Genomic DNA, 12,654 nt, shown 5'->3' on the forward strand with positions numbered 1-12,654 from the left:
ACGCTAGGTTTTTATGTCAAATTTTATTTGGCTGTCAAAATTTTTGAAATAGACTGAAATTGAAACAAATTATTAATTTTTGAAGTGGCAAAAACTTCAAGTATATTATAGTATTTTACAAACATAACATACATATGTTGTATGGTGATATATTTGACACCATAATATCAATATTTTAAAAGATTACATTGATATTAAATAATAAAACAATGATATTATTTTACACTATTATACTATTTTATATTCTTAAAATAATATAGTAATACTAATATTGTTATAATCTAATAATCTTATCAATAGTTATCATGTTATATTTAGATATTATAGATTTATTCTTACATTGCATAACATTATAGTAATAAAAGATAATAATATTTTTATGTTAGGAACGATATGTGTAATTTATTGATTATCATACTATAATGTTTATATAATATTATAGATAATATAAAATTAATTTTAGAGGTGCAGGTAAAATGGGCAGAATGGATATAAGCCAATTTCTTGTGATCCGTTTTACTGACTAATGTTTTCCCTTCGCTAGTGCTGTGCGTGCAACTCACAGGTCTAGTTCCCTCTACGCCACAATAGATTACCTGCAGTATTATTTCACATACCAGATGCTTGCCGACCCCAAGAAGTCTAGAAAAAGATGTCTTCATAGTTACAATCTTACATTAATAGACCTTCAAAAGGAGGGGAAAAGAATATACATGCATACCCTACGCTTCGTAAAAGCAAAAACTCTGGAACGAGGAGTACAAAATCAATAAATTGTTCACAGAGAGTTTTCCTAAGTGTTCCCCTGATCTGATCTGTAGCGGGCAAAATCATCCATGCTGATCTAAAAAAATATTTCATTTGCTGCGATCCAATCCTGACCATCTCCGACGCAAAACAACGATCGAAAGCCCATCGATCTGCGATGGTTCGTCCATTTCTTTCAGAACAGAGCAAAGAGATGGAAAAAGCTCCACGCTACGAATGGGATTCATGGAAACTGAAAGGTTGCACCTGCCGCTGCCGCCCCCCCGCCCTGGGGTGGGCTGATCGAAATCCAAAGCAGGGACAGGGTGATGGCTATCAGCCCTGACCACACGAACACAATGGTGGGTGTCTTCCCTCGTCTTCCCATCAATCCCTTGGCGAAGGGGTAGAGATGGGCGAGCACCCAGAAGCTGAAGAAAGCCCCTCCCATGAGCTTGCTCCAGTTGGGCACCTCGCTGTACACGGTCCTGGCAAACCCGAAAGCAATCGCGATGATGTTCACCATCATGATGGTGATGGGCGGTATCATGAGCGACGTCCACCTGACGATGTAGAGGTCGGCATAGATGTCCTCCGCGTCGTCCCCCGCCGATTTGGAGGTGAGGGTGAAGGAGATCTCGATCCCAGCAATGACCTTGAGGAGGCCTTGGACGACGGCGTAGAGGTGGGCGCTGGTGCCGGAGATGAGCCAGAACTGCTCGTTCCGCCAGAACTCCTCCAGGCCGACGCCGGACCACTTGACCTCCAGAATGGCGATGCAGATGAGGAAGACGGTGATGATCAGGAGGTAGACGAGGAAGGCGACGCTGAGGGTCTGGACGATGAAGTGGCCGGTGAAGAGGGAGAGGGCGGGGAGGAAGCAGTAGACGAGGAGGAAGATGGAGGTGAATGGGTAGATGCCGACGTTGAGGTAGGCGATGCGCTGGAGGAACTTGAGCCGGGAGGAGGCGAGGAGGGCGTTGTTGCGTGAGAAGAAGATCTCCACGGAGCCGGTGGCCCAGCGGAGCACCTGGTGCAGCCGGTCCGTCAGGTTGATGGGGGCCGACCCTCGGAAGGCGTCGCGCTTGGTGACGCAGTACACGGACCGCCACCCCCGGTTGTGCATCCTGAACCCCGTCACGACGTCCTCCGTCACCGACCCGTAGATCCACCCCACGCGGTCTCCCCACTCCGTCTTGTCCTCGTACCTGCACCGATGTGTCAACGGAGTCCAGAAAACGACGAGCCAGAAAACATCAGAAAACACACGAACCAGCAGGAAATGACCGAGACAGCCTCGGCAACGGTGTGAGGATCGAGGGTTGGGCGAGGGACCCTGAGGGCACCGGGTGGGCGGCCATACTTGATCCCTGGGTGATCTGCGAGCGGCCGGCCCTGGAACTCGGCGATCGGAATGGACTCCGCAAGGGCTTCCGAGTTGCCGAAGCGCTTAGGCATGAGGGCTGCATTGAGCTCCCCGTCAAAATCCTCCGCCCTCAATGACTGCGTCTCCGCCTCCGCGTCCGCGGGATACATATCTTTCCTTCCTTTCTTGATGAACCACCCTTTGTACTCCACCGTACTTGGAGGGTCGAATCCATACAACGCAAACCGCCGGAACATGCAGCCAGTTCCCACGTACACTGGGCCCTGCAATCATGCATGTTTCAATTATAATACCACTAATGGCTAGCTAGATTATGATGATGAACCAAAGCAGCCGTGGCATGGCGGCCGGATACCTGGATTCCATCCAGGGCGCGCATGTTGCCGTCGAAGAAGACGGTGTTGTGGTTGGCGTAGCGGTCGGAGGGGTCGATGCCCTCGAACCGCTGGGGGAACTGGATGTAGCAGATGCGCTCGCCGCCGCGGTCCATCATGAAGCACATCCCCTCGCGGATGGCCTGGCAATTGTGGATGTAGTGGTCGCAGTCCAGGTTGAGGATGAAGGGGCCATTGGACATGACGGCCGACGCACGCACCAGCGCGTTCATCGCCCCTGCCTTCTTGTTGTGGTCGTACCCTGGCCGCTTCTCCCGCGACACGTACACCATCATCGGCAGCCGGATGTCCACGTCGCTGAAGTCGATCATCTGCTCCTCGTCCGGCAGCCCGAACAGTGGATCAGCTGAGGGCGGCTTCAGCATCACCTGCGGCGGCGGGCGGTTAAATCCAATAAAAATCTCAGTATTCGGCTGCAGCCGGAGGAGATGAGCCAATTAATTCACCTGGAGGATGCCGGCATGATCTCCTTTGGAGTGCTCGGGGGAGGAAATGGCCCAGGTCCCAGGCCAGTGTGTCCCGTCGGCCATCCACGTGGCTTTCTGGACCTTGATCGGCTCGAGCGGGTCGCCGCCGCCCTCCCTCATGTGCTTCAACATCTTCATCTCCTCCCGGGCATTGAACGCCTCGGACCGCCTCCGGATGGAATCCGGCAGTCCATTGACCCTCACCTTGAACTCGTCGTACTCCCTCTTCACCTTCCTCCGATCCTTCACGAAGTCCGTCCGCCGCTTGTTCTTGGTCGGATCGCCCTTCACGTTGAAGTAACTGTCCGGGTTCCTCGGCTCGACGTCATGCTTCCGGCAGAAGGGAACCCAGATGTTGGCAAAGCTGGCAGCCTCCGCCATGGCCTCGAAGGTGAGGAGAGCCCCTCCATCATCTGATACGTAGCATGCCAGCTTCTCCACCGGGTAGTCCACGGCCAGGATTGATAGGATGGTGTTCGCAGTGACAAGCGGGGGCTCCTTCTCCGGGTCGGCTGTCGACACGAAGACATCGACTCCGGGGAGGTCAGACCGCCCATTGGGGTTGTCCGGGGACGGCGTCTCGAACTTGTCCTTGAGGACCGACAGGTTCGTCTCCCTGTTAATCGGGCGCAGCTTGGGGAGCACATCGAGCAGCCACGAGAAGGCGAACCAAATCTCGCACACAATCGACATTCCCCAAAGCCACATCGCTTCTTCATTTGGATGCTTCACTCTCCACCCCAGGAAGAAGAAGAGGGCGACCAGCCGACCAAATATAAGCAGCCTGAGTCATTAAAAACAGCAAGAACCCCAGCCCCTTCTTCTTCTAATTAGAGGCACAAGCATGTGTATATATATAATAGGTAACTGAGACGACGACAACATTTTCGCAACTACATATATATCTACAGAACACCAACCTGTAAGGGCTGATGACGGCAGCGGGCATCGGAATTTTTCTAGTGAGGGGCTTCCAAGGCTTGTCCGTGGTGTCGGGGATGCCGTCGCCGATGCCCTCGTCGATGTCATCTTCGTAGATGCCGTCCTTGGGCCAGAAGGCGTTGCCGTAGCCGTAGGTTCCCTTGGTCTCGAACAGCCAGCGATTGTGGTCGAACTCGCCCGTCTGGCTCCGCATCAGCAGCGACTTGCTCGAGTTCATCACCGACATGCGGCCGTCGGCCTTGGCATTGCCGGGGGCGGGGAGAGGGAGGGCGCCGGCGCTGAAGTCGGGCACATCGTCCTCGAGGTCTCCTATCTTGTAGGGCTCCTTGCAGCCAGGGCATGCGCCTCCGTCCTTCTGGGCATCCATGTAGCAGTCTCTGCATATCTTGAACCTGACATCGTACGTGGCGTTCATGCTTCTTCAAGAACTCTTCATCGCAGGATATACCGAAGCGCTCTTTAGCCAAAAGCAAGAAGCAAAGGAGGAGGAGGCGTATATACCTGCATTCACAAGGATCGATGTCCTCCCCCCGCTCGTCCCGCATGACCTTGCCATCGCAGGCAGGCATGGCGCACTTGGAGCCTTTGGCGCCGGCCATCTGGGGGTGGCTCACCTCCGAATCGATCACCTTGTCCATGAGGTGTGCCCTCGTGACGCTGTTGAATCCCCCAGTGAAGAGCGAGTTCGACACGTACTGCTCCTCGGCCTTCATCGCCACGGATTGCGCCTCCGTTCCATCCATTGGCTGGTTGTCCGGCGTCGGCGGAATCTGGACCGTGTAGTTCGTGTAGTCCCCCGACAGCTCGCCCGACATGTCGATATCCTCCCTTGAGAGGCTCACATACCGTCCGCTTGACGTCCTCCTGGCGAACTTCACCGTCTGCCCGGTCGTGTTCCGGCTGCTCTGAGAGCCAGCACCTCCTCCCGGGCTGCGGATCGCCTTCTTCGATGGATTGTGTGCTTGATTTGATGCCATCTTTCTGGGCTGTTCTTTTCCTCCGCTCTTCTAATCTCTGATCATTCTTTTGATTTCCAGGCTTTCATTATCGATTTCTGTTTCAGCAAACCTGAAAATTTGGCACTGGGCATATCGATTCCAACCACTGGCGTGTTGCATTAAAACATGGTATTCTAAGAAACAAATTTCAAAAGTTGATGCTGCAAAATGTAAATCTGAACTTGCCGATGCCTCATGGCGCCTTGGGAAACATAGCATATCAAGATAGGTAGCTCTAAAAATCTAAATTCTAATGTTGCGCTTTGGTTGCAAATTTTCTTGTAAACGAAGTGCAAGTGTGCGAGAAAGTATGGTGCAAAGACGTGGGCTGAGTCAGAAGGAGCTTAATGCGAACCATCACGAGCTCGGAAGAAGAGAGAGATGAGGAGGAAGAGAAAAGACGGGGGCTGAGTCAGAAGGAAGGGTTGGTATGTTGAGAAGTTGATGGCGGGAGACTAGGTCCATACTAATTTAAAGGGGAAGAATTCTTTGGCCGGTATTTAAGCAGGGTGTTATAAGAGTGATTGGTGTTGGAATCAAGCACAAAGCGAGGCTCGCGGCCCTTCATTTCTTTCTAGTTTCTACACAGTAGAGGCTCACACGACACTCGATCGGTAAGCCATTGAATCCTGTCGGAACAATAATTAACAGCCGTCAATGCCACAGGGCGAAAGACTAGGAGAAGAAAGAAACTAACTACACCTTTCGTTGGGCATGCAAAAGGAGTGATTTGATTTTATTTCTAGTTATTGTCAGATTACGAGTCTAGAAGCGTTCTCTCTAGCATCCAGAACGTCAAGGTCCATTAGTTGGATCCTTATCTTTCAAAGGCTTTAGACCGAATAGCTTCATATATGTATAATCCAGGAGCTTGATCAGAATTGGCAGTCCATGGAACGGATACTCAGGAGCTGCTTCATGTACTGGATTTTGAATCTTTGGCGAGTTACATGGAGCGTCCTGTGTAGTTACTGAATAGCAGATCTTGTTGCCAGTAAAATAAATAATTAAATAAATGAATAAAGTTCAATGAAAAAGAGTAATTCATTTTATTGCTGGATATTTTCTTTAAAAATCACATTTATTATAAATTTTCTTACTACAATTGATTGGCAGAAAGACAATTTTATTTGATATGTCAGTGACATCCAACTTAATTTTGTAGATAGCCAATCCACTGGAAATTTGGAACCACAACTCAGCACTACTCTCCATACCCAGAAAACCAAATATCTGCTTCATATTCTAGACTTTGATCATCACTTTGCCAATGATCTATAGAGATATACCTAGGAAACCTACATAATTCCATACCACAGAACAGAGCTTTTTCTCAGTTCTATTATTACCTTTAGACGTCAACCAGACTTCGTATAGGAATATACCATGCGTGTGAATATGGCGACCGCTCCTTGTTTTTCCATACCACCATAACCTCCCCTGCCTATACCGATGGACACTGCAGGCACCATATTTGCCATGACCACCATCACTACCACCTTTTTTACAATTACCAATCTCTACCACCCCCAGCACCATGGTCATTACTGCTACTGCTGCCACTTTCTTTTTTGCGACCACTATTACTACCACTGCCACTACCACCATCGCTACTATCTTTTCATCTTTTGTCGTTACCACTACCATGTTTACTACCATTATCTTTGCTACTATTACCAGCATCACTATCTTTACCACTATCAATAATATTGCCGTTGCCGCCACTATTGTCACTTCTAATGTCTTTGCCGCCACCATTGGTACCACTATTATCATTAAGGCCATCGCCACCCCAAGCACCACTACCACCATCTCCACCACTGTCATTGCTATTGCCGTTGCTGTTGTTAGAGTCACTGTGAACTATATAAAACTAATCTTGTAATGGAACTATATTTTGTCTTGCAATGGGTGTGGTGTCTGAAGTTTGGTAGAACTAAACCTCCCGCTATGCTTTTTTTAAAGAGACCTTCTAGCGCCCCCCCTTTGGTGTATTGGCATGAGAGAGAGAGAGAGAGAGAGAGAGAGAGAGAGAGAAGGAGAGTTTTGGCAAGATATTTTTTTGTTGTAGGAAGACTTTTCATGAGGCTTCTTGTAAGTTAGGCATATTATTTTGGCCTTTTTTGAATAAATTTAGCTTTTGTCCTCCCAATTTTTTCTTCCACTATTTTTAGTTGATTTAATTAGTGTTTGTTATAAATCTTAAATCGACACAATTAATCTGCTCTAGATAGCTTGCTGTTCTACATGCCGCAGTCACCTCCACACCACCACCAGCTCTTCCCCATCCATAACCCCCACCATCTCCACCGCCGCAACCACCTCCACATCTTTCACCACCACTGCCACCCACACCATTACCACCACCATATTGGTTGTGACCACCAACCTCCAAATCCATTACATTGTTTGATTGACTTTCAATTCTAATGTCTAGGCTGCTACTTCTGGTGCTGGTGGTAACAATGTCATCATATTCTCATAGAAGATGGTTTCTCTTCTACACAAGCCATAATAGCACAGACCATCAGAAGGGAGGCAGCAAAAGTTGCAACAAAGACTAAACCCCGCCAGGGGATCCTCCGAAGGAGACCCCCATTGTCCTCTCACTACAGGAAATTGGCAAATTTCCGACTCTGTATTGCCGATGCTAGATAGAGACGTTGACAATTTCTCCTCGAGCGACAAACCTTTCCAACACTTTTTAGAAGCATTGAAAAATAAAGGGCTCCGCCAACGCTTTTCTTAACATCGTTGGAAGCCGTCAATTACCGATGCTTATAAGCATTGGCGGAAGCCAAAATTCGACAACGCTCTCCATTTATCTCCCCCCACCCCACACCGACCTCCTCCATCAGCCCCAAATTCTTAATTCACCCCGACCACCCCCCTTCTCAACCCCTTTCACTATCTCAGCCCCAAATTACCCACCTCCGTCTCTCTCCACCGCATCTCTTTCTCCTCCTCCCCCTCCGACCCCCTCCATCAACCCCAAATCTCTAACCCACCCTGACTGCCCCCCTCCTCAGCCCTTTCACCATCTCAGCCCCAAATCGCCTCTCTCCGCCACTCCTCCCCCCTCTGCTAGCCTCCTCTCCTTGGCCAACTTCCTCCTATTCTTCTCCTCCTCCTCCTGCACAGACCCCCCCCCCCCCCCCCCCCCCCCCCGCCCGCGCCAATCCACGGTGTTAGCGACGGAAGCTCTGACCGCCCGCCCTCCTCCAGCCGATTGTCGATCTCAACCATGCGTCCTATCTCCAGGTGATTTTCTTTGCTTACTTAAAGCATTGTTCTACTTGGCATTGTCCTACCCCGACTTGAGGCATTGCTCATATTTTTTAACTCCATACCGGAAGGCCTTTTAGTTCTCCACATTTGGAAGTGCCAAATATGATTGTTTTAATGCATCAGCACACTCCAAGTGAAGTGCCAAAATATTTACTTGGTGATATCCTACCTAAAATTTTACTTCATATCAATATGGGTGCATATACTTATGGATTTTCTTGCTCTATACAACACGTTCTTATGTTTTTTTTTAAAAAAAAGATACTAGTGTCAGGACATCTTGATGCTTAGCTATTATGACAATAAAAGTCTAGCTACTGTTTTAAAAAAAAATGACCATAAAAAACTCTAGATTATATGTTGATTTTGCTAGATTGCTGCACAATTTTTCACTTAGTGTCTAATTTTATTATCTTTTGTAGTCAAGTTGCAATTCAATCATTATTCTAATATAATGGACAAAAGTTGGTTAAATAAGTCGAGATCTAGCAACGAATATTTGAAAGAAGTTCAAAATTTTATTAAATTTGTTTTTGAGAAATCTAACATGAATGGAAAGATTTTCTGTCCATGTCAAAAATATGTAAATTGTTCTTCTCTCGCTCCAAAAATTGTTGAAGAATATTTGGTGTGGAATGGTTTTCTAAAAGGTTATACTAAATGGGTATTTCATAGAAAGTCCATATTGTCATCTTCATGTAACCAACCTTCATATATAGAACACACTTCTAGTTTTGGATCCAGTAATCCGAAAAAAAATTCTGTAGGAAAAGATGATATAACGGGCTTACTCAGAGATACTCTTGAACATAATATTAGAAATTTAACAGATTTTAATAGAGTACAAGAAGCAACTGCAATACATAATGAGCGAATAGTTACTAATTCTATGCATATTGAAGAACCTATACATTCTGATGACACAGCTCGGTATCATAACTTACTAAAAGATTGTAATTAAAAATTATATTCGGGTTGTAAGAATTTTATGAAGATTTCTTTTCTTGTGCATTTATTCCATTTGAAATATTTGAATGGATGGTCTCGCAAGCTTTCACTATGCTGCTTCAATTATTAAAGGATGCATTTCCGAAAGGTGTTACTTTGTCATTATTTTCTAATGAAGCCAAAAAATAGTACAACAATTAGATCTTAGATACGAAAGATACATAGTTATCCGAATGACTGTATTTTATACCATAGTGAAAATGTTAACCAAGAGCTGGGCCGAATATATAGATCTTTACGATAGAAAAAACATAAAGAAGACGAGCATGACTTGTTGAATGAAGTAGATGACTTGTAGATCCAGGATAATTTAATTGAAAGTTTATATATTAAGTTTTGTTGCAGTCTAATTATTTTAATTCATTTGCCTTCAATGTTTTAATGCATATTTTATTACATCTTCATAGATGGACAGAGGAGAGTGAGGACGAGACGGGGACCCACTCAAGCAAGGGAAGTGTGGCAACTCATGAGGGTAAGAAGACGTCATCCAATGCAACGAACTGGGGCATCCCGTCAAGAGGACTCGAAGCGTTTTATCAATTTTTTTAGGATCGGTTGCACGTAAGGGTCAGTTGTACCCGCTCAACTATGAAAAGTAAAACGATATGCTTTTTTCATGTAAAGTTGAACTTCTTAGAGTTGTATAGGTAAAGAATTGAATTTGATATTGTTTGTAACGAGGATCGCGAATCACGCGCAGTGAGAGTGAAAGAGCTGTGTGATAGGCAAAGGATTTAACCAAGAGAAGATACGTTAATTTACTTGCCGTCATAATTTTAATTTTCAATTTAACATTGTTATAACATTCTTTAGTTTAATATAGAGTAAGTTTGTGCTCTCTTTAGAGAGCTATGATTAGGTGTTAAAGTCCCTCAACCGCAAATGGAAATAATATATGACGAAGTTGAAGACGAACTACAAGGGCGAGGGTGTGATGGTGGAGGAAATTGCTCGTGTTTGTCCTCCTGATGTATACCCTTATCAGTGAAGGGAGCTTGTTCACTACTAGTTTTTCGAAAGAATACAAGTTATGTATATTCTCTTAGTACTTTATATTGTATTTATTATTAATATAGATTGCAAATATATACATCCAATATATTAAATTGTTTACTTTTTTTGGCAGATATATTCTGACATTAGTAGAGTTGTACGAGCATCTTAGTCAGTTTCTCACACTTTAGGCTCGAAGAGTTATGCGAGGCGTAGAGATGAATTCATAAGTTTTTTTGAAACTCTTTACAATTCTTAAAACTTATCATATATCATGTATCATAATATATAGCTTGCCAATATACTATTTGTTGTAGATGGAAGAGCATGGAAGGGAGCTTGGTGGGGTGGAGTTCTATAGAATGACTCACACCCACCGAGGTGGCATCATCATCGAATAAGACCAGTCGTGTCGAAGCTCAGATGTTCGCCGAATTGATGGGCCCGGAGCGTTATAGTCGAGTGAGGGGTTATGGTGTTGGATTTACCCCCATTTAATTATCTATAGTGAGCAGAAATACACAAGATGTCCAACAAGGTAGTAGCATTTAGAAGTTTGTAGACTGAAGGCAGCAATAGAGAAGATGAGGCAGAGGCATCATACAAGGATAGAGCATATGACGCAGAGCTATCAAACAAAGATACAATCTTTGAAAGCTCGGCTTGACCAGATTGCATCTATGTTGCATAGGTTTGTCCCTCCTTAGACAAATAACTACAACTATTTGAAAATTTTACATAATTATCATGTATTTTTGTATGAGCTTAATGATTTTCGTATTCTTAACTTCTAAACTTTCTATTTTTTTCTTGTAGGTTCGTGATACTTCATCTACTCATAGATATGATTATGATGATGCCATTGACCCCAAGATACCTCATAGACTATTTATTTAGGAGTTTTTTATGTGTATTTTTTTATGTTTTTGAATCCATTGTAAATGTAAATCGACAATGTAAATGTAATCATATTTGATAATATGAACAAAATTTTAAAATTTGTTAAAATAATTTTATTTTAAAAAATAACTCTAACGCTTTAAAGCGTTGTTAAAAGAAGCAACTGTCGATGCTTAAAAGCAACGCTTTTACAAGACGTCAGTAATTAAAATTTCGACACTTACATTGTCGACGCTTTTACAACGCTTTAGAAAGCGTCGGCAATAAAAATACGAACACTTTATAAGTGTCGGTATATGCATTAAAAAGTGTCAGTTTTTTTTTTTTTTTCCTCCTCCTGCTGCTGCTGCTGCTGTAGTGTCTCTTACTCCTTTCCTGATCCAATCTAGTACTTCTTCCTTTAGTTAGCTCGTGGTACTTTCTTGAAGCCATGAGCACTCCCCATATTCTTTTATGCCACCCAATGGTGGCAGCAGTTGTGGTGGCAATGATTGGAAGAGCTGGGCAAGAGAGACAGGGAGAGGTGGTGGTGGTAGAATTGGAGGCATGAAGCATGGTATAGCTCGCACTGCGCTTCATCCCTAGAAACTGGATGCATGACGTCCCGTGAAATACCGAACCACGTAAATACCAAACAACGAACTTGTGAAGCCAGCGTTAGGATGACAGATTTGGAGAACCAAGACAGTCTATATTCTAAAGTATATTCTGGTTGAAAAAGAGAAAAGACAAACACAAGTACATGAGTGCATCCAATGACTGGTAGAAAGAGATGTAAATTAAGCTTCGATCTTGCCAGAAAATTAAATCCACTATTCCTAGTGCAAGCAATTCATATTCCAAGATTCCTAGAAGATCACAAAAACTTTTAAATATGCAAATAATCCCTAGTTGTAAAGAAAAACAACAGTACAGCCGACAATTTACCAGTAGAATGAATAATCCTAAGCAGATAGAACAGAGGCATAATCTGAAAAACATACAAGATGGTTGTATCATGAAAACTAGTAAAGTTGGCACAGAAATGACGACTAAAAAAAGCAAGAGCTACCAAAATCGAGGATAACGTTGTTAGAGAATCCACTGAAATTAACATTGAAACACGTGCGAAGGATAAGACTTGCAAAGGTGAGGAGAAGCCTTGGAACGAAAAAAAGAGACAAACATCACAGTTCAGCACCCAAGCTGTAGCCCTCGGGCTGGAGAAAGCAGTAAGTATTTGGAAAGCTGGAGGAGATTGCCTGGATTGAGCTTCGCTCCCTGTGACTGCTTGAACCGATAATCCAGTTAGCATCGACCCTGTGCATACTTGAACACAGTCATGCTAAAGCACACCCCTATTTTGAACTGGAAGATCGACATAACTTCAGATGTTACAACTAAGATGCCATGGTCTTAAACTTCTGAACAAAATCTTCGACCACTACGAGTACTGATGCAAAGCATTACCTGCTCATTAGTTCACAATCCTTCCCATATCCATGTTTTTCACAGGTTACACCCTTTAGACTACTCTGCCCATTTAC

At 44.7% G+C, this 12,654-nt stretch overlaps 2 protein-coding genes across 3 annotated transcripts; one reads left to right on the forward strand and one right to left on the reverse strand.

Moving 5' to 3' along the window:
* Positions 1-641: 641 nt before the first annotated feature.
* On the reverse strand, positions 642-5,299 carry LOC103718416 (cellulose synthase-like protein D4). The gene is made up of 6 exons (XM_026808997.2): positions 4,440-5,299; positions 3,917-4,330; positions 2,976-3,780; positions 2,490-2,897; positions 2,021-2,397; positions 642-1,955 (listed from the first exon to the last, which is right to left on the reverse strand). Exons 1-6 carry the CDS (start codon positions 4,913-4,915, stop codon positions 992-994), a joined length of 3,444 nt encoding a protein of 1,147 aa, XP_026664798.1. The 5' UTR covers positions 4,916-5,299; the 3' UTR covers positions 642-991.
* A 1,731-nt stretch (positions 5,300-7,030) lies between these two features.
* On the forward strand, positions 7,031-11,189 carry LOC113463481 (proline-rich receptor-like protein kinase PERK8). Of its 2 annotated transcripts, XR_003387770.2 has the most exons (4): positions 7,031-8,197; positions 9,640-9,707; positions 10,546-10,919; positions 11,045-11,189. XR_003387770.2 is itself a non-coding variant. In XM_039128109.1 (3 exons), the coding sequence occupies exons 1-3, from the start codon at positions 7,711-7,713 to the stop codon at positions 10,627-10,629; spliced, it is 639 nt and encodes a 212-aa protein (XP_038984037.1). In that variant the 5' UTR covers positions 7,031-7,710; the 3' UTR covers positions 10,630-11,000. The 2 variants fall into 2 exon arrangements, 1 of the variants encoding a protein (XP_038984037.1); XM_039128109.1 differs by lacking the exon at positions 11,045-11,189 and having other exon boundaries at positions 10,546-11,000.
* Positions 11,190-12,654: the final 1,465 nt, after the last annotated feature.

The sequence above is a fragment of the Phoenix dactylifera genome, chromosome 1, assembly GCF_009389715.1.
Source record: "Phoenix dactylifera cultivar Barhee BC4 chromosome 1, palm_55x_up_171113_PBpolish2nd_filt_p, whole genome shotgun sequence".
NCBI lineage: Eukaryota > Viridiplantae > Streptophyta > Magnoliopsida > Arecales > Arecaceae > Phoenix > Phoenix dactylifera.

Coding starts and splice junctions, on each gene's coding strand:
- LOC103718416 (XM_026808997.2), bottom strand. CDS start 4,915: ATGGCATCAAATCAAGCACACAATCCATCGAAGAAGGCGATCCGCAGC. Junction 3,781..3,916: donor GCCGTCATCAGCCCTTACAG/GTTGGTGTTCTG, acceptor TTAATGACTCAG/GCTGCTTATATTTGGTCGGC. Junction 1,956..2,020: donor GTCTCGGTCATTTCCTGCTG/GTTCGTGTGTTT, acceptor ACATCGGTGCAG/GTACGAGGACAAGACGGAGT.
- LOC113463481 (XM_039128109.1), top strand. CDS start 7,711: ATGCTTATAAGCATTGGCGGAAGCCAAAATTCGACAACGCTCTCCATT. Junction 8,198..9,639: donor ACCATGCGTCCTATCTCCAG/GTGATTTTCTTT, acceptor ACATCTTCATAG/ATGGACAGAGGAGAGTGAGG. Junction 9,708..10,545: donor AAGTGTGGCAACTCATGAGG/GTAAGAAGACGT, acceptor TATTTGTTGTAG/ATGGAAGAGCATGGAAGGGA.